The following is a 20,104-nucleotide window of genomic DNA, read 5'->3' on the forward strand; positions in this document are numbered from 1 at the left end:
CCATTTAACATGTGTAGAACTGTGCTACTATTTTTATCAGGTTCCTATCTTTATTTAAAATGTGTCCCTGATGATGTCTCGAGTGCTGTGCCTCGACTCATTTTTCTCATAAGCCCTGTATTGTGCTGTTATGTTTTTTGGTGCCATTTTGCATAGTGGGGCAGTTTTTAGGAACGCATATGTCATGTTACAGCACAAGTGGCTGGACTTATAGATCTAAATGATCTATAGATCCTGAAGATAAAGCATCAAACATCATGTTTCTACAGCCTTCTTCAGGCACCCTGAGGAGGCAGGTTCTATGAAAAAATATCTTAAGAAGGGCAGGCACCAAGCTCAGATACATAGCATGTATGTGTATTTGTGTGGGTACATCTATAGAATACAATACCATATAGGTAAAAAAAGTTAAAGTATTTATATCTGGGTGGTAGGCTTTGGAGTGTTTTTTTCCCCAATTTTTTAATAAACATTATCTCTACATTTAAAAATTCTCTATAATCAAATTTGATTGTAATGATTTTCATGATCCTGTTCCAAATCAGAAATAAATATCTTTTAACATAGACTAAACAACAGTAAGAAATGGCATATAAATTCAAAACTGGCAGACAAGAATTAAATAAGAACAGTAGGCCTTACTAAATTGTTATTCCTCCATATACTCTGTCCTTTTCATCACTAGCCATGTTGAATCAAATTACTGGAAAAATTACAGAGCCTTGAGAAATTTAGGATTTAAAGAAAACTGACCAGCAGTACCTCAGATACAGATAGCTTGGCCAAAGCATGGCCTCTCTGATATTTTTAGCAAAAATCTGTTTTCCTTCATTAGCCAGTACACATGAATTAGAGGCCTAGCCATATACCATCAAGGAATGTGAGAGGCTTGATCTAAACGGAAAACCTGAGTTCACTTTCCACAGATGGTAGGTGTGGAGCAGAAAGAGGGGAAAAGGTTTCAAAAGCTTACTCAAGGCAGAAGAGTAAAGGGTCTATAGTTCAATTCATCAATCTTCAAAATTTCTATAGTGAAAGTGATACCGTCTTAATAATACTAACAACTTCAAAGAGGGCCTGACTGAGCTAACGAAACAGCACAGCATCAAGGCACTGTGTCCCAGAAATATTACAGATGGGCATACAGAACTGTTCTAGTGTTTCTATTATATAGTGACACTCTGAGCAATGGTGACTGTGCCTGGTATCATAAGACCATATTCTTTTTCTTGAAACTCTGACAGAACTGCTAATAGTATTGTAATCCTCAAGCAGGATTTAGCAAACTATGGCTGGCTGGCCACATCCAGCCTGCCATCTGTTTTCATATAGCCCATAAGTTAAAAACAGTTTTTAAACGGTTGAAAAAAATTTTTTAAGAATAATGCTTCAGGACACATGAAAATGATAAGTTCAAACTTCAACATCCATAATTAAAGTTTTATTGGAGCCCAGCCACATACGTTTGCTTTGTCTCTGGCTGTTTTTGTTGAGACAATAGCTGAGTTGTAATTGTGACAAGGTTCATGTGGCTAAAAATATTTCTTTTCTGGCCATTTACAGGAAAAGTTTGCTGCTCCCTGCTCCAAAGTTAAAACTGACCTCGATACAAGCCATAGATTTAAAACCATTTAAAATAGTCAAGAATAGTATTGACCAAGACATTCACGGGCTCGACCAAATTTGAACAATAACTAGATGTGTAACTACATACCTTAAAAGTTGTTCATCAATCCAAGGACTGTTGTGTATTAATGGGAAATAATCACCATCACAACAGTAACAAAAGAACTCAGCCCTGTACTTTTCAAGAACTAAGAGGTTGTCCTTCAATTTTATGATTCATTTTTTCCAGACTCAGGATCAGCATCAATGAGTTGCTTATCATATATCCCAGTACTAAAAAAATGAAGATGCCATTTCTCTAGAAGATAAGACAATACTTTCTTATTCTCCCCTTCAAAAACTACATCGATCTTCAGGAGAACTTTGGTGGTAAACTTTGTAAATGATGTCATGATCTGATGGAAAAAATAATCAAAGCTGAATTTTCTCTTTGGCAAAATTTCACCCATCATCAGACTGTAGAATACATGGAAGATTCTAAAACAGTTTACAATAATTCAGTTGGGTTTTTTTTGCAAACAGGTGGCAGGGTTTTAAAAACTTGTTGAATATATTCACCACACAATTTCCTGAGATCAAAGACCTAAACAGCCCTCTTCCCTCTCCCCACCCCCATCAATTATTAGGCTCCACTTTCTTACTGAGGTCATAAGACAGCATTGCTGACCTGTCCAAGTAAAACTGCTACCAAATAAGAATAGTGACTGAGTTGGTGGCATGAGGGTAACTAGTTAAGCCACTCTTTCCTCTTTGCTGAGTTATCCTTACTTCAGTGGAATCACAAATTAAGAATGTCACAGAGGGGCTCCTTTGCAGAAATAAAGTCACAATTCCAAAAGGGTCCCAGATTTCGGTCAGTCTGCTGCCACTGAACAGAGCATCCAACTATGGCAGTGTGTGGGGTAGTTTTAATCAGCATCAACTCTAAAATGGAATTCCTAAAGAGAAGACAATCTTGGGCCCTCATCTTACAATAAGAGTCCACACGGAGCAAACTGCAACCCAAGTAAATTACAGTTGACCCTTGAACGACATGGGTTTGAACTGCGCAGGTCCACTTACATGCAGATTTTTTTTCAACAGCAAATACTAAAGTACTGCCCTATCCAAGGTCAGGTGTATCTGCAAATGCAGAACCATGGATGCAGAAGAACCACAGATATGGAGGACGAAAAGGAAAATCACACAAGGATTTTCGACTGTTTGGAGGGTCGGCCCCTGACCCCTGCTGCTGTTCAGAGGTCGACTGTAGTACCAATCTGTGGAGTGTGAATACTCCTTGCCCTATACTTTCAGGTTAACATATGAGAGATTTATCTGTCCAGTCAATTGGAGACTGATCAAATGAAAGCCATATATAATATGTACTCCTGATGCTATTAAATGTACTGCACAATATTCAAAAATGATGAGCACGGGTGCCCTCAATGAGAGAGAAGCCACTTATTCTGAAAACTTTATTTTTTATTGAAAATATTATTTATTTTTATATTATCTTGATGCAGCTGTTGGAGGAGTAAAGCCAAGCTTTAGTAGCGTCAAACTGTGATCCCCCAGCTAAATGGTTCCCACTTAGAACCAGTTTCCCCTAAAATGTCTCACATGCTATCTCATTTTTACAAATCCTTCACTCCCTCTTGAAAATCTCTATTTCCGTTGCCAGTAAGGATTTAAATGCTTCTGGAAGAAACATTCGTCAAAACTAACACAGCTGTTGATGACTGACATCAGGCATGAAGGAAAAAAAAAAATCACATCCATGTTTCAACACACTACTTGCTGAACAATTTCTACTTGGTCCATCTGTATTAAATGGGTGTGCCAAAAATTGGACACGCCAGCAGATGGCTACCAGCACTGTTTGGCATGCCTACTGGTGCTGTTCTACACTGCCAAAAGACGAACTACGACTCCCCTGAAGGGATTCTATAGTTTCTAAAATAGTAACTTATGTAACAGAAAAACTATAGAATCTTTTCATTTGGGCTCTAGATCTACAAGCCCCAGATTTGTGCTGTCCTCCTTTCTAATTTGATTTTTAGTACTTCTGAACAGCAGTCATCTCCTTTCAGAGATTAGTGGTTCTTTCTTTTTATTTTGAATTGGTTTATTTAAGTTTTACAGAAACCTGATTAGAGTTAAGTATGTAATTATAAGTCCAGTAACAATTCTACAAAAATGCACATACAATGCCAGAATTTCTTAAAAGTAACTAATATCATATTCTTGTTTTGCATTAAACATGTAAGACATGTCATGTCTTCCTTAGGACAGATTAGTGCTTCTTAACCAGGCATGTGTTATCATATGTACTCAGGGTATTCCTTCCAAGGTAGATATGTCCAGACCCCACTTGGGTCACCACACTGGATCAGACATCATGGGGTGGAGCTTAGGCATGTGTATTTTGAAAAGCACACCAGATGGTTGTAAAGGGCATCCCTGGTTAAAAACAACTTTTCCAGATCGTTTTTTATACTGACAAGCAAATAACTATGACATACACATGTGTACACATAGACCAATACAATTCTGCTTAATTCCTCAGGGTGTTGTCTAAATGTTCTCCTTTGCCATCTTAGAGTTGTAGAAAAATCATTAAGTATTTTTTTTAATTTATTTATTTATTTTTGGCTGAGTTGGGTCTTTGTTGCTGGGCGCGGGCTTTCTCTAGTTGCGTCAAGCGGGGGCTACTCTTCGTTGCGGGGCACGGGCTTCTCCCTGTGGTGGCTTCTCTTGTTGAGAAGCACAGGCTCTAGGCGCATGGGCTTCAGTAGTTGTGGCACGCAGGCTCAGTAGTTGTGGCTCATGGGCTCTAGAGCGCAGGCTCAGTAGTTGTGGTGCACTAGTTGGGGGCTTAGTTGCTCCACGGCACGTGGGATCTTCCCGGACCAGGGAACGAACCTGTGTCCCCTGCATTGGCAGGCGGATTCTTAATCACTGTGCCACCAGGGAAGCCCCAAATCATTAAGTTTTAAAGTAACAGATCATGGAGACAGTAGTATTTTAGGAAAATTATTTTTTTTGTAGCAAATAAAATATCTATGAGTATGAGATAAAGAAGAGACCTGGGAGAGCAATTAGGATCGGGGCCATAGCAGTTGGCTTTACAAAGAACTAATGGAAGTCAGTGGCTAATTGGGTTGAGTTTCCAGCTGTAACAGAATAGAGGCATAAAAATAGGAGAAAAAGGGAAGTCAGGAGTAGAAGCAAATCAGAGTTGCCTGGGGGAGACAGCAGAATGATGGCTCAAAAGAAACCTCTGCACTGGACACATGGCTTTGGAAGTTGGTGAGAGGAGAGAACTTCTACAGAGAGGGTGGAAGACAGGATGAGGAAAACAAAGGGTTAAGCTGGAGAAGTAGCCCATTAAAGACCCAGGGAAAATGTAGAATAAACAATGCAAACAAAGAAAGGCAAGAGTAAAACCTAGTGGCAACTCAGAAGCCAAGGAGGAAAAGAGTTTCAAAACAAAGTTCATGGGGCTTCCCCGGTGGTGCAGTGGTTAAGAATCTGCCTGCCAATGCAGGGAACACGGGTTCAAGCCCTGGTCCGGGAAGATCCCACATGCTGCAGAGGAACTAAGCCCGTGTGCCACAACTACTGAGCCTGCACTCTAGAGCCCGTGAGCCACAACTACTGAGCCCGTGTGCCACAACTATTGAAGCCCGCGTGCCTAGAGCCCGTGCTCCACAACAAGAGAAGCCACGGCAGCGAGAAGCCCACCCACCGCAACGAACAGTAGCCCCCGCTCGCCACAACTAGAGAAAGCCCGCGCCCAGCAACAAAGACCCAACACAGCCAAAAATAAATAAATAAATAAATAAATAAATAAATGTATTAACCAAAAAAACAAAGTTCATCAACATAGTCTTCTGAAACAGAGAGGTCAAGGTCACCGGTATGGACTCAAGTTCTAGTCCCAGGAACCCTGCTGTGTGCCCTAGCACACAGCTGATCTTTCTCCTTTAATCTCTACTTCCTGTCCCTACCAACCGTACAGCACACATATACGTTTAGTTTTTTAAATCCATCATGGAATTTAAAAACTAAAATATCTACACATATGCAGATATTCTGTCACATCTCATACAAAGCTTCTTGAGGGAAAAAATCACAGTCGATACTTTACACACCGTCCACCCGCACTGTGCCTTCACATCACCATGCCTCCAGCTATCATTTAGAAATAGTTTTAACTAAGTATTAACTATGACCATCCTGGTGATTGTGGTATGCAGATAAAGACCAGCTAAATTCAGGGAGAAGACACATACACCAGTACAGTGTCAAGCCTTGCTATTCAAAGTGTGGTCAATGGACCAGTGGCATCACCTGGGAACTTGTTAAAAATGCAATTTCAGCTGCTATACCAGACCAACTGAATCAGAATCTGCATTTTAACAAGATCCAGGTGACCGACTCCTATGCATACTGGCCTAGAAACTGGTGTCAACTCAGTACAGTATGCAAAGGGAGAGCACTGAGTTACCAAAGAAGTTAGTTGGAGGAGGGAAAGATGGCACATGAGTTTCAGTGCACGGGCATGTGCTTAGATGCTACTTCGTCTGCTCAGACCTGCAGCTCAGCGTTGGAGCCCAGGCCCTTTGCATATGTGGCACAACCAGGCCAGGAAGCAATTCCGGCTTTTGATCAGGAACCCAGATGCATAAATCCTTCTTCCATTAACTGCCCCTAAGTTCATTATAGGAAGGGCTTATGCAGATTCTATCTGCTAGGTTGTTTTTCCAGGCTTTATAAATATTCTGACCTCCTGAAGACCCTGTTTACGCTCCCCATACTTATCCAACCCTAGGATTTATGATATTATTCTGCGACTCATTCGTTTCTCCCATAAAATTAGGTTCCCCTCTAGGCTTTAGATTGCAATTGCTAAAATATTTTTTCAGAATAATTGAAAGCTAAACCTGAAAATGCAACTTTAACCCCAAAGGGAAAGAGCTACACTGACAGCATTGTTGTTTAAGTGACCAGGTGTCAGGGGAAAGTTCCCAAAGGAAAGAACCATTAGACAAAGGCACAGTCATATCTCAAAGGATGAAGACCAAATGGAGCAACAAGTCTCAAAGCAGAATCTTCCCTTCGTTGGGGATGCGCTCGACGCTTCAATATTTCTTTCTCTAACTTTCCTACAGATATACATATTGAGTGTCACTATTTCAAAATATCTCTGTGCTCGAAGAGTTCTCTGTGGGTCTTTTATTATTTATAACAGCTTTATTGACTTATAATTTACACACCATGAAGTTCACATTTCAGAAATGGAAGAGACTTTCATTCCAACCCCCACTTCAAGCAATGCTTCATTAAACTCACCCAGGAATATAATACAGCCATTTCTTAAAACTCCAGAAAGACAGGCCATCATCATGATCCTCCGATAATATATCCTAGTATCTCAGCTTTTATCAGTGGAAAGAACATCTTGACTAATCCCCCTCTATGAAAATGCAAACTACAAAAGTCATGGCGTATGTTAAAGGTGGCTGATTGAAAATACCACGGTAGACCCTTGTAATCTGACTGCTGTGTTGAAACTCCATTAGGAAGCAAACCTCGTTTACTGCATCCAAAGTGGAAATCACAAATTCCAACAAACTACTACCCCCCAGTTTTTCATGGACTACTTTCTTCCACCAGATGGCATGCTTTTGGGGGGCTGCTGGAGCCTGCACTGAGCTGTTATTTTTCACCTCAGGGATGGAATGAGTAACTTAGGCAGGTTTTTCTTTCAAAAAGAAAAACAGCAACTCACATGCTCTCACAGAACCTCTTCAGTGTGCTTGGCTTCTCCTGGTTGCGTCTTTGTCGGAACCAGCGTTGAATGCTGCGAACGTCCCAGTCCAGCTGCTTGGAGAGGCCCTCCAATCTCTTTTCATCAGGATGCTATGAAACAAAGTACCAGGAAAATCATTTTCATCTTCACCATGAACAGATCTGCCCTTGTCTATATTGGAGATATCTGTTTTTCCTGTATTTTCTATCTGCTACTGAGATTTCTATATTGACCACTGAGGACCGAGGCCTTCCATCAGCAGCGTGAACGTAAACAACCATTTAGGACAAGGGAAGTTACTCATCATGAAACAACACTAAAAAAATATGAATCTCACTCTAATGCTGGTACTTCTTACAGCAACAAAGGTTCGACGGAACAGTCAGCTGGCCGAGTTAGCTCCACCAGCCTTCAAGGAGAGGAGTTAGGTGAAGGTGAATTTGCAAAAAGACATCACTCAAATATTTCACTTTCTAATGAAAAAATGCTGTACCCATTATCACATATCAGGATAACGCAGGACAGAAAAAAAGCATGGAATAATCCCCAAATACCTCACCTTAGACTAAGGTGCCAATTCCACTTACAACCATGTTTTCTCTTCGGTCTCCCCTCTCCCTGGTTCTTCACACATTCCTCTTCTATTCCTTTCTTGGTCATCCTTTTGACCAGAACTCCATCAAACTTTTTACAATGACTACGCATTACCTGAAGATGCAAACTTGGTAAAGTAGAAAGAGAAACTATCGATATTTACGCCTGCCATATGATGACATTACTCTGTCTCTCGCTCTCATTTCTATAACATTAGGAGATGACAGACATAGGTTCAATTCCTTGTTCCGATGAATTCTCCGAGCCTCAGTTTCCTTACCTGTTCCAAAGAAGCCTATTTATCCACCTAAACGGTGGAATGTAAAAATGTATGCAAATCTCAGTACATGTTAGTTCTGTCCCTCCTCTCTCTTCGGTGTCTTAGAGAGCATCCCGCCAACAATTACGTGAGGGCGACCTGCCGTACAACAAAACTAAACGGAGTTAGTTCTACTCCTTTATTTATTCGACCTTTGCTTTACAATTAAGGAGATGTTAATAATCAGAGGAGAGAACCAAAAATGGGGTAGGGAAGGCAGGCCAAGCAGCTGTCGAGTCATAAGGGCGGAATGCACATGTGACTCCTTTTTAAAGCCTCTCAAGAAATTCAGTGTCAGACACACAGGAAACACAGCAAATGGCCTTAGTGTCATGATCGAGGTTATAAACTGTGCTGAGCTTGTGTCTGTAAAAGTTATTTGCGAACTTGCCGGGTGGCGTGTACTTTGAGGTGTTTTTCTTAGAAGTCACGACACCGTCTACACTCTCCTTCCGTGTCTCTCAATTAAAAATATGGGAGAGAGAAAAGGCACAGCCTACACTATACCTCGGCTATACCATATTCTTAAAGGAATTCATTTTTAATTTTCATTCATTTTCTAAGTCTATTCAATACGTAAAGCGTTCACATGGTCCACAAAATAAAAATTATCTCCAATTTCACCTTCCACTTTGTTCCTGTTCTCTCAGTTCCTACTCTCCCCTTCCTACCAGGTAACAGGCTATTCAATCTATTTCTTTCCAAAGTTATCTTACCAAATATAAACAAATTGGAATGTGCATTCTTATGTCTCCCCATCACCACCTTCACACAAATGGTTCTATTATTCTGGACTTTGGGTTTTTCACTTTACAATGTATCTTGGAACATTTCCACATCAAAATATTGGGAACGTCCTCCTTCTTTTGTAGAACCGTTAAGGACATGCCATAATTTACTTATCCACTCCGCTATTAATGCACACTTAGGTAGCTTCCGAACTTCTACTACTACAAACAATGCTGCAATAAATAACCTTATCATGGGTTATTTTATACACATATAGAGAGAGATAAGTTCCTGTAAGTGAATGTTGGAGATGAAAGGGTCCATGCATTTGCAATTTTTTTAGATATTGAAAAACTATCACCAATGATTTTACCAATTCAGACTCTCACAAGCAAGAGTACCCATTTCCCAAAGCCTCATCAACAGAGTATGTTATTGGATTTTTCCATTTTTTTCTAGCCTGATATATAAAAAGTAGTATCTCAGTATATCTTTTTTTTTTTTTTTTTTTTTGCGGTATGCGGGCCTCTCACTGTTGTGGCCTCTCCCGTTGCGGAGCACAGGCTCCGGACGCGCAGGCTCAGCAGCCATAGCTCACGGGCCCAGCCGCTCCGCGGCATGTGGGATCTTCCCGGACCGGGGCACGAACCCGTGTCCCCTGCATCGGCAGGCGGACTCTCAACCACTGCGCCACCAGGGAAGCCCCTCAGTATATCTTTAATTTGATTTCCTCTTCTTATGAAAGAAGGATATTTTCTTGTGTTTTAAAACCATCTGTATTTCCTCTTTAGAACAGTCTTTTCATACCTACTGCCCATATTTTTCTTGATCTGCTAGTAATTTGTTTATTGATTTGTAGAAGTTCTTCAGTTATTAGAGTGATCAAACCTATATCTGTACCATAAACTGCATAGTATGTACTAATGTGTCACTTGAGTTTTAGAATTAGCTTATGGTGCATTTTGCTTGTGTTTTTTACTTGCAGAAGTTTTTTTAAATTTATCAATCTTTTCTGTTATACCTTCTGTATTTGTGGTCATAAGTAGAAAAGCATTCCCTACTCGGAAAATCCAAGAAATTCTCCTACATTTACAGCTTTGATTCTAATACATTTACAGTTTTGATTCTTACATTCAATCTTTAGTACATTTGGAATATATCCTGGTATACAGTGGGAGGTATGAATCTAATTTTAATTCTTTCCAAATGGCTACCCAGATAGGCCAGTACCATCATTCATGTTTTCTCCATGAGAAATCAAATCTATTCTCCCACCGTTCTATTATTCATGTGCCAGTACATATGGTCAGGTTACTCAGAAATCCTTATTTATTTTTCTATATGAACTTTAGAATTAGCTTGTCTAGTTTCAAAATAAATGGGAAAACAAGAAAACCTGTCGGTATTTATAATGAGATTATACCAAGTTCTTATACTAGCATAGGATGACTTGATATCTTTAACTGAATTTGTCTTTTGTGTCCTTCACAATGTTTGAAAATTTTCCTCACATACCTTGCACATCCTTGTTACATTGATTCCTAGGAATATCATCTTTTTTGGTTTCTATTATAATTAAGAAATTTTCTTATATCTTCTAACTGCTTTTTGTGTGTGTGCATGTGTGTGTGTATGGTAACTAATTTTGTGCTAACATTTTGTAATGTTTATGGTAGTTTTTCACTTGATTCCCTTAATTTTCCAGGTATACAGTCATGTAATAGAATATTACTAGAATGTAAGCTCTGTAAACAAAGGAAATTTTTTGTGTCTTTTTTCACCAGTACCTAGAATATAGTCAGGACTTAATAAATACCTCTCGAATGCATGAATAAATTGTCACATTGCATAGCTTTACCTCCTCCTTTCTAATTTTATGCCTTTATTTTCCTTCTTTTATCTATTTGCTAATGAAATGTAAAACTTAGCACAATGTATAACAGTGTTTATAAGCATCCCTATCTGTTCCAGACTTTAGTAGGAATATCACAACGTTTTTCTCATTAAGAGGCCAGATTTGGAGCTGATATACAAGTGTATTTTTCATGTAAATGAAACCACCTATCCCTAGTTAGATTGCTTTATTTTAATCAAAATGATGTTAGATTTCAGAATCCATGGAAGTGATCATCTACTTTTTTTCTTTATGTCAATTAACATGATGAATTACAAAAACAGATGTTTTTAATATTGAATACAGGGAAGGCCTTGCATTCCTAGAATAAGTCGTACTTGGTGATGATGAATAATTCTTTTAATACGCTGCAAAGTTCAGTTTGTGATTTTTTTATTTGGGACTTTTCATCAATAATAATAATAATCACAATTGGTCTCTAGTCTTATTTTTTAGTGAGATACTTATCAGACTTTAAGATTGCATAAAAATAGAATCGATGATTTTCTTAATTTTCTATACTTCGGTATAGTTTAAAATAGCATTTTATTATCTGTTCTTTAAGAGTGTTAGAATTTTCTTGTGATAACACACATATGTAGTTGGTAAATTATATTTTCCTAGAATAATTTTCATTTTATCCAAGTGTTTATATTTTATTTGCCATGTTAATAGTAATATATCCTTTTTATTTTCCTCAATTTATGTGATTGTTGATTATGTTGTTAATTGCTATGTTGTTAACTTGTGCTTTGTTTTTTCTTGATTGGGTTAGCTGACTTTCTGTTAAAAAAAAAGTAAACAGTTACCTCTGGATTAATTTTCAATACGACAGTTTTACTAACTCAATTTCTATGTTTATCTTTATTAATTTCTTCCTTCTGTTTGCCTTCATTTATTTTGTTGTTGCTTTTCCAATGTTTAAGTAAGTGGTTAAATATATATATATTTATATAAGTGGTTAAACTTATATATATAAGTTTTCATCTGAGCACTACCTTGGCATAGTACCATAGCATAGTAGTGCTTTCATCACTGTTTTCTAAATATTCTGAAATTTTATTTTTACACAAAAGTTGATTAAGAAAGCAAGAGTCTTTCTGTTTTCTGATTTCTCATATTAGTACACTGTGCCTATTCTTAAAATGTATTACCATTTTTTATATAATAAAAGCTCAATTTTTAAAATATTTAACAGGCACTTGAAAAGAAAGTATAGTCTCTATATTCAGAATACAGGGTTCTAAATGTACCTGTCAGGAGCTTCCCTGGTGGTGCAGTGGTTAAGAATCTGCCTGTCTATGCAGGGGACACGGGTTGGAGCCCTGGTCCGGGAAGATCTCACATGCCATGGAGCAACTAAGCCCATGCACCACACTGAGCCTGTGCTCTAGAGCCCACAAGCCACAACTACTGAGCCCGCATGCCTCAACTACTGAAGCCCGTGCACCTACAGCCTGTGCTCCACAACAAGAGAAGCCACTGCAATAAGAAGCCTGCACACCACAATGAAGAGAAGCCCCCGCTCACCACAACTAGATAAAGCCCATGTGCAGCAACACAGCCAAAAATAAATAAATAAAAATAAATTTATTTTTTTAAAAGTTTTTAAATTAAAAAAAATAAATGTACCTGTCAGATCTTCCTCATTAATTATGCTTCTTAGAATTAATTGCTATATTGTTTTATATTTCATATATTCTGTTTTATATTTTGACCTGTCATGACTGAGAGGTAAATTAAAATTTCTTACTATTAAATAATTTCTTCTTTTTTTTATAAGTATATGGATATGCTGGTATTCAATGCATATATATTCATAACCATTTAATCTTCATTATGAATTGTATCCTTTGGCAATAAAAAGCCAATTCTTCATTTCACTTCATCCTTTTGGTCTACTTTCTTTATTATTTATATTTGCCTGTATACCTTTACTCATACTCTTATTTTTAATATCTATAATTACTTTATCTGAAGGGGTCTCTTATAAACTATGTGACCCAAATCTGAATTATTTTTTTATTAGATGAGTTAAACCCATTTACATGCATTGATATATACTTACCTCACATTAATTATGTTTTCTGTTTTCATAATTTAATTTTTTTTTAATTTTAACAAACCAAATATGGCTGATTTTCCTTTGTTTTTTGTGGGTAATTTTTATTCTAGTGGTTATCCATACAATCATAATACTCTTCTATTCATTTTCAGTCAATAAAAATTCCAAAGGAGCAATATTTAAAACTAGCATATTTCCTCTTCCTTCCCCACCTACTATTAGTCAATAATTTTATCTCTCTTAGAGTTTACTCTTGTACTATTAAATATGCTTCTACCTCTATTACTCAGTTTGGCTGCTTAAACAGTTAAGCTTTGACTCCCAGCTACTAGAGCTTATGCAATTAGTGAATTTATTCTACCTCCAACCTTCCTTCCCTTGTCCTGCTCAGTTATTGTTACCTGTATCATTTCTACATTGTGAGAGCATATAATGCTTACATTCTGTTCTGTCATCCTAATCATCACATTTCTTTCTATCTTAGTTCTACAGTTTAAATGTATTCAAAACTTGCCAACATTCCCAGTAATCTCTTGGTCAGCTAAAATGAATGATTATAATAGTTTCTTCAAAAAAGGACTCACGGGAACAACTCCTCCAAATTTTTGCAAGTTCTAATCTTTTTGTCTTTAGCCTTTACACTATCAAAACAATTTACCTAAATACAAAATTCTTAGTTCCCATTTTCCTTGAAAATATTGGAAATGTTGTCCTATAGAATATTGCTATAAGACTAAAGCCAAGCTGATATTTTCCTAGATAAATGATTTAATTTTTTGCTTGGCTGCTCAAAGAATTATTTCCTTTATATTTCAAGTCTATTTTTAATAATATAAGTCTTGGCATAAACCTTCCCAGGTCAACTTTTACTACATTTTTATTAACATATTAATATAAATCTCCATTTATTTTAGGAAATTTTTCTTGATATCTCTCTCAATACTTACTCTACTTTGCTTTTCCTTAAGAGATTCCAATTATACATATGCTAGCTCTGCTTGGTCTATATATCTAATTATTTTTAGCTTTTTTTCATTTCATTTATTTCAGCTTTATTATTTCTATCTCCCATGTTCCCCACTGAGATTTCTGCAGTGTCTAGTGTTTCCTGTGTTCTTTCCAATTTTTTGTCATTTCTGTGATAGCTTTAGTACTTTTTTCCTGAACCAACCAGCTAACATTGCATCTCTTCCTGTTGACCAACTGCTTTTTTCTTTAGGTCTTGTATTTCTTTTTTTGTGATCCTCCTTACAGAGTTATTGCTTTTTTTAAAATTTATGGTAAAATATTTGATCTCAACTTTCAGTTGCCCTGTGGCCTCATTTTTCCAGTGATAATTTTTGTTAGTAAGCGATGCTATGAATTCTTTTTCTTGTCTTTGATGCTGTGTGTTTCTTCTTTATTACCCAACATTGAGTGAGTTGGACTGTCTCAATCAGCTCCAAGGAGGGTGCTTTTGTAGTTTAGCTGCCTCCAAGGTACACTGCCTCTGGAAAATATGCCATCCACAAGGTTTTCTGTGTACTTCTTCCACTTCCCTGAATTAAACTGAGTCTGGGAGAGCATCTGCCAGCCTTGCTCACCAGTTCCTGCACCTAGTGTTGCAAACAGTGATACAGCTTTGGTCTCACAATTAGGAGGTGTCATTTTTGCTGGCTTTCCTGAAATCTACCCCCACAGGGCCCTCCATCCACACTTCATGCTCATCCCTTCCTCCTACTTGGCTTCTGTCCAACCTCAACTGTTTTTGTTTAGCTTTTATATATATTTTGAAATCTAGAGATATATATCTCTTAGTTTGCCAAAATTAAAATTTGTGAGATTTTCCTTCTTTTTTTGTGTGTGTATATCTTTACTGTTGTGTTTTATAATTTTTCTCCATAGTTTTTTTCATTTCTTAAGATTTCCAAGGGAAAAAGTGAATAATTCTGACTTATATAGACATTTTTATACCAGAAAAACCTAGGTTAATTTTAATAAACATAACCCATACAAGGATGGAAAAGAAAAATAAAAAAGCAATAGGCATAAGAGGAGAATGAGGAAAAACAAATTATAGGAAATCTGCATATAATTTTTAAAATACAGTATAATATACCAAATGCAGATTATGATGCGATAATCTCGTCATTCTCTAGATCATGAAACCTAGTTTCACAGCTGACATGTATGTTTTTCCCTTAATGGCTCAAGAACTGATTTGATTGATTAGAAAATGAGGCTGTTGGGATTATAGATATAATATGTGCCAAAAGATAGATATATAAATCAATAGATAAACTGATTGATTCATTGATTTATATCTATCTCATTCCGATAACTCTGGATATAGCCAGTTACGAAACGTGAACTCAAAAATATTCACTCTAAAGGGAAACAGTCATTCCATTCATTTAAGTAAGTCTGACAACTCATAATCGCTGGTTCTTGGGGCCATCACAAGGCTACTGAATCAGGATCTCTAGAAATAGGATGCGGCAATCTACATTTACCTCTCAGGTACTCCTAATGTAAATTAAAGAATGGGAGCACCTGGCCCAAATAAATGCTCCCTCATTAACTAACCGACTTACAGCCCACGGCCACAACACTAGGAAGCAGCAGAGACAATGTTCCAATATACCAGGGGTCTGCAACCCCTGGGCCATGGACCAGTACCAGTCCACGGCCTGTTAGGAACTGGGCCGCACAGCAGGAGGTGAGCGGCAGGCACGAGTGAAGCTTCATCTGTATTTACAGCCGCTCCCCGTCACTCGCATTACCGCCTGAGTTCCTCCTCCTGTCAGATCAGTGGCAGCATTAGATTCTCATAGTAGCGTGAATCCTACTGTGAACTGAGCGTGTGAGGGATCTAGGTTGCGTGTTCCTTATGAGAATCTAATGCCTGATGATCTGAGGTGGAGCTGAGGCAGTGATGTGAGTGCTGGGGAGTGGCTGCAAATACAGATTATCATTAGCAGAGAGGTTTGACTGCACAGAGACCATAATAAATCAATTGCTTGCAGACTCATATCAAAACCCTATCAGTGAGTGGCAAGTGAAAATAAGCTCAGGGCTCCCACTGATTCTGCATTATGGTGAGTTGTATAATTATTTCATTATATATTACAATGTAAGAATAATAGAAATAAAGTTCACAATAAATGTAATGTGCTTGAATCATCCCAAAACCATTCCCCCCACTCCCAGTCTTCCATGAAACCGGTCCCTGGTGCCAAAAAAGTTGGGGATCACTGCAATATACTGCTCAGGTCTGAGTCAAAAACCAATGCTTTCAACTATTTTGCAATAGAGGTAAGTTCTCTGAAATATTTATAAAATTTTAGGTTTACAGAGGGAAAAAAAAGAGTGAGAAAGACAAGCAGATGTTACCGCAAAAGAAAAGACTGCTGGAGAATATGAAGGAGTTCAAATTTATCAGCTAATTTCATAGATGAGAACTGCTCAGTCAGGGCGCATGACCAGTGAACTCACAAAGGGATCTGGATTCAGAAGGGCTCGCATGTGGGGTTTAAAGTTCTCTGGTTGCCATCTTGAAATTCTTGATAATTTTGTTATGGGAATGGTGTTTTGCTTATGAAGTCCATTGGGATAGGGGAGCATGTGTCAGGGGTTCGGAGTCTTGGCTCACACACAGTCCCGGCCTTGCCCCCATATGAGTCTGGGTAACTTACTTCCCTGTCCCCCGCTACCCAGGGACCCCAGCTTTCCCCTTCCCACTCCTGCCTAGTGACTACTGCTGCCCTGGGTGCAAACACGGAAAGAGATGGGATTAGATATGCACACCCCACGGTGTCTCAGTGTGGGGTATAGGGATGCCACCTGCACCCTGGGCTGGCAGTGTCCCAGTGCGTTTGGTGGATGGCTCAGTGGGGACTAGCCTCTTGCTTACCCCAATCCAGGTACCTAGTGTGTCTTGGAGCAGAGACTGCAATACACTGGGAGGTCCCCTGTCCACCGTGGGTTGGGACAGTGAGCCCATGGAAAGGGGAGAGGCCTGTCTCAACTTCTACCCCGGCTAGAGAAGGGGAGACATGTTAGCCCAGGAGCTAGCAACTAGCCGCTGGCGACTAGCAGCAGCTAGTCAGCTGTGTGTGCATTAAATCACAGGGTGGCGTTCCTGGGTACCTGTCAGGATCTGCCCTTGCCTCTTGTGTATGCCTAAGGGGGCATGGCATTAAATACCAAATTAAAAAAAAATCTGGACAGGTCAAGAGAGAAAGAGACTGTGCAAGAAAGGAAAAAGCTTTCTATTTTTATGCCTTTAATGGCACTTTTTTGTGCTTTCTGAACAAGGGGCCCTGCATTTTAGTTCTGCACTGGCCTCCAAAACTTACATAGCCAGGCCTGTAAGGAGTAGATTTTAAGGGTTTTCACACTTGAAAGATGATAACCATGCCCTTCTCCAAGGTGACCTGGAACCATGGCCAAGGCCAGAATGCTGGACGAGCACTGTTCAAAGTCTCCAAATCCTGCTACTTGTATTCTGGTCAACTGATCTGTTACTTTTTCATCTCACAACTAACACTGGAGAACTACAAAGAATTCAAGGAAAAATAGTTCCAGCTTTGGCTGCATTTATGTCCAAAACCTGAGGCTTCTGCTTGAATCGTGTAGAAACTTCCAAAAGAATCACCTTGGAAACCAAGAGAATATGATCATTAAAATTAGCTAGAAGCAAATATCCTCCAGAGCAGTCAACCTGCCTGCAAAATCCTTTCATTACCTTTATAGAGAAAATTTCCCCAGTAACCATAATAAACACAAAGCAAGGGAAATAAAATGTCCACTGCAGGATTTCTAAAGGGAGGTATACATTTGGGTAGAAAATTCATTTTTCATGCATTTAGAGTAGTTCACAAGGTAAATACAAATATGTTGTCATCACGTTAAAAAAAATGAACCTTGTAACTCCCTACACATCAGCTTTTCTAGAGGGGTAAAAGGTGTTTGCTGCAGTAAACTGATATATTAAATAAAAATGCAAGTTTCTTCTTAACATTTTCTTCCTTTAAACACTATAGGATATGAGCCCCTTCAGGTTAGAAACTGGCAATCTAAAATCATCTCACGTCTAGGAATAAACCTACCTAAGGAGAAAAAAGACACGTATGCAGAAAATTATAAGACACTGATGAAAGAAATTAAAGATGATACAAATAGATGGAGAGATATACCATGTTCTTGGATTGGAAGAATCAACATTGTGAGAATGATTCTACTACCCAAAGCAATCTACAGATTCAATGCAATCCCTATCAAACTACCACTGGCATTTTTCACAGAACTAGAACAAAAAATTTCACAATTTGTATGGAAACACAAAAGACCCCGAATAGCCAAAGCAATCTTGAGAACGAAAAATGGAGCTGGAGGAATCAGGCTCCCTGACTTCAGACTAAACTACAAAGCTACAGTAATCAAGACAGTATGGTACTGGCACAAAAACAGAAATATAGATCAATGGAACAGGATAGAAAGCCCAGAGATAAACCCACGCACATATGGTCACCTTATCTTTGATAAAGGAGGCAAGAATATACAGTGGAGAAAAGACAGCCTCTTCAATAAGTGGTGCTGGGAAAACTGGACAGCTTCATGTAAAAGTATGAAATTAGAACACTCCCTAACACCATACACAAAAATAAACTCAAAATGGATTAAAGACCTAAATGTAAGGCCAGACACTATCAAATTCTTAGAGGAAAACACAGGCAGAACACTCCATGACATAAATCACAGCAAGATCCTTTTTGACACACCTCCTAGAGAAATGGAAATAAAAACAAAAATAAACAAATGGGACCTAATGAAACTTCAAAGCTTTTGCACAGCAAAGGAAACCATAAACATGACCAAAAGACAACCCTCAGAATGGGAGAAAATATTTGCAAATGAAGCAACTGACAAAGGATTCATCTCCAAAATTTACAAGCAGCTCATGCAGCTCACTATCAAAAAAAAAAAACAACCCAATCCAAAAATGGGCAAAAGACCTAAATAGACATTTCTCCAAAGAAGATATACAGACTGCCAACAAACACATGAAAGGATGCTCAACATCACTAATCATTAGAGAAATGCAAATCAAAACTACAATGAGATATCATCTCACACCAGTCAGAATGGCCATCGTCAAAAAATCTACAAACAATAAATGCTGTAGAGGGTGTGGAGAAAAGGGAACCCTCTTGCACTGTTGGTGGGGACATAAATTGATACAGCCACTATGGAGAACAGTATGGAGGTTCCTTAAAAAACTAAAAATAGAACTACCATACGACCCAGCAATCCCACTGCTGGGCATATACCCTGAGAAAACCATAATTCAAGAAGAGTCATATACCAAAATGTTCATTGCAGCTCTATTTACAATAGCCAGGAGATGGAAGCAACCTAAGTGTCCATCAACAGATGAATGGATAAAGAAGATGTGGCACATATATACAATGGAATATTACTCAGCCATAAAAAGAAACAAAACTGAGGTATTTGTAGTGAGGTGGATGGACCTAGAGTCTGTCATACAGAGTGAAGTAAGTCAGAAAGAGAAAAACAAATACCGTATGCTAACACATATATATGGAATCTAAGGAAAAAAAAAAAGGTCATGAAGAACCTACGAGCAAGATGGGAATAAAGACACAGACCTACTAAAGAAAGGACTTGAGGATATGGGGAGGGGGAAGGGTAAGCTGAGACAAAGTGAGACAGTGGCATGGACATATATACACTACCAAACATAAAATAGATAGCTAGTGGGAAGCAGCCGCATAGCACAGGGAGATCAGCTCGGTGCTCTGTGACCACCTAGATGGGTGGGATAGGGAGGGCGGGAGGGAGGGAGACACAAGAGCGAAGAGATATGGGAACATATGTATATGTATAACTGATTCACTTTGTTATAAAGCAGAAACTAACACACCATTGTAAAGCAATTATACTCCAATAAAGATATTAAAAAAAAGATGTTAAACCCCCCAAAAATAAAAAATAAATAAAATCATCCCACAAAACTAAAATTCCATTTATTCTACTCTTTTTCCTAAAATTCCATTTATTCTACTCTTCTTCCTAGCA

General features: G+C 38.3%; 1 protein-coding gene across 4 annotated transcripts in view; it reads right to left on the bottom strand.

Annotated features, from left to right (window-relative positions):
• CERS6 (ceramide synthase 6) overlaps positions 1–20,104 on the bottom strand; it is a 322,884-nt gene that overhangs the window by 213,376 nt on the left and 89,404 nt on the right. For all 4 annotated transcript variants that reach the window (XM_073807612.1, XM_019922828.3, XM_073807613.1 and 1 more), the window contains exon 3: positions 7,403–7,533. In XM_073807612.1, the coding sequence (XP_073663713.1) occupies positions 7,403–7,533 (131 nt within the window). The remainder of the gene's footprint in view (positions 1–7,402; positions 7,534–20,104) is intronic.

The sequence above is a fragment of the Tursiops truncatus genome, chromosome 7 (genome assembly GCF_011762595.2).
Source record: "Tursiops truncatus isolate mTurTru1 chromosome 7, mTurTru1.mat.Y, whole genome shotgun sequence".
NCBI classification, from domain to species: Eukaryota; Metazoa; Chordata; class Mammalia; order Artiodactyla; family Delphinidae; genus Tursiops; species Tursiops truncatus.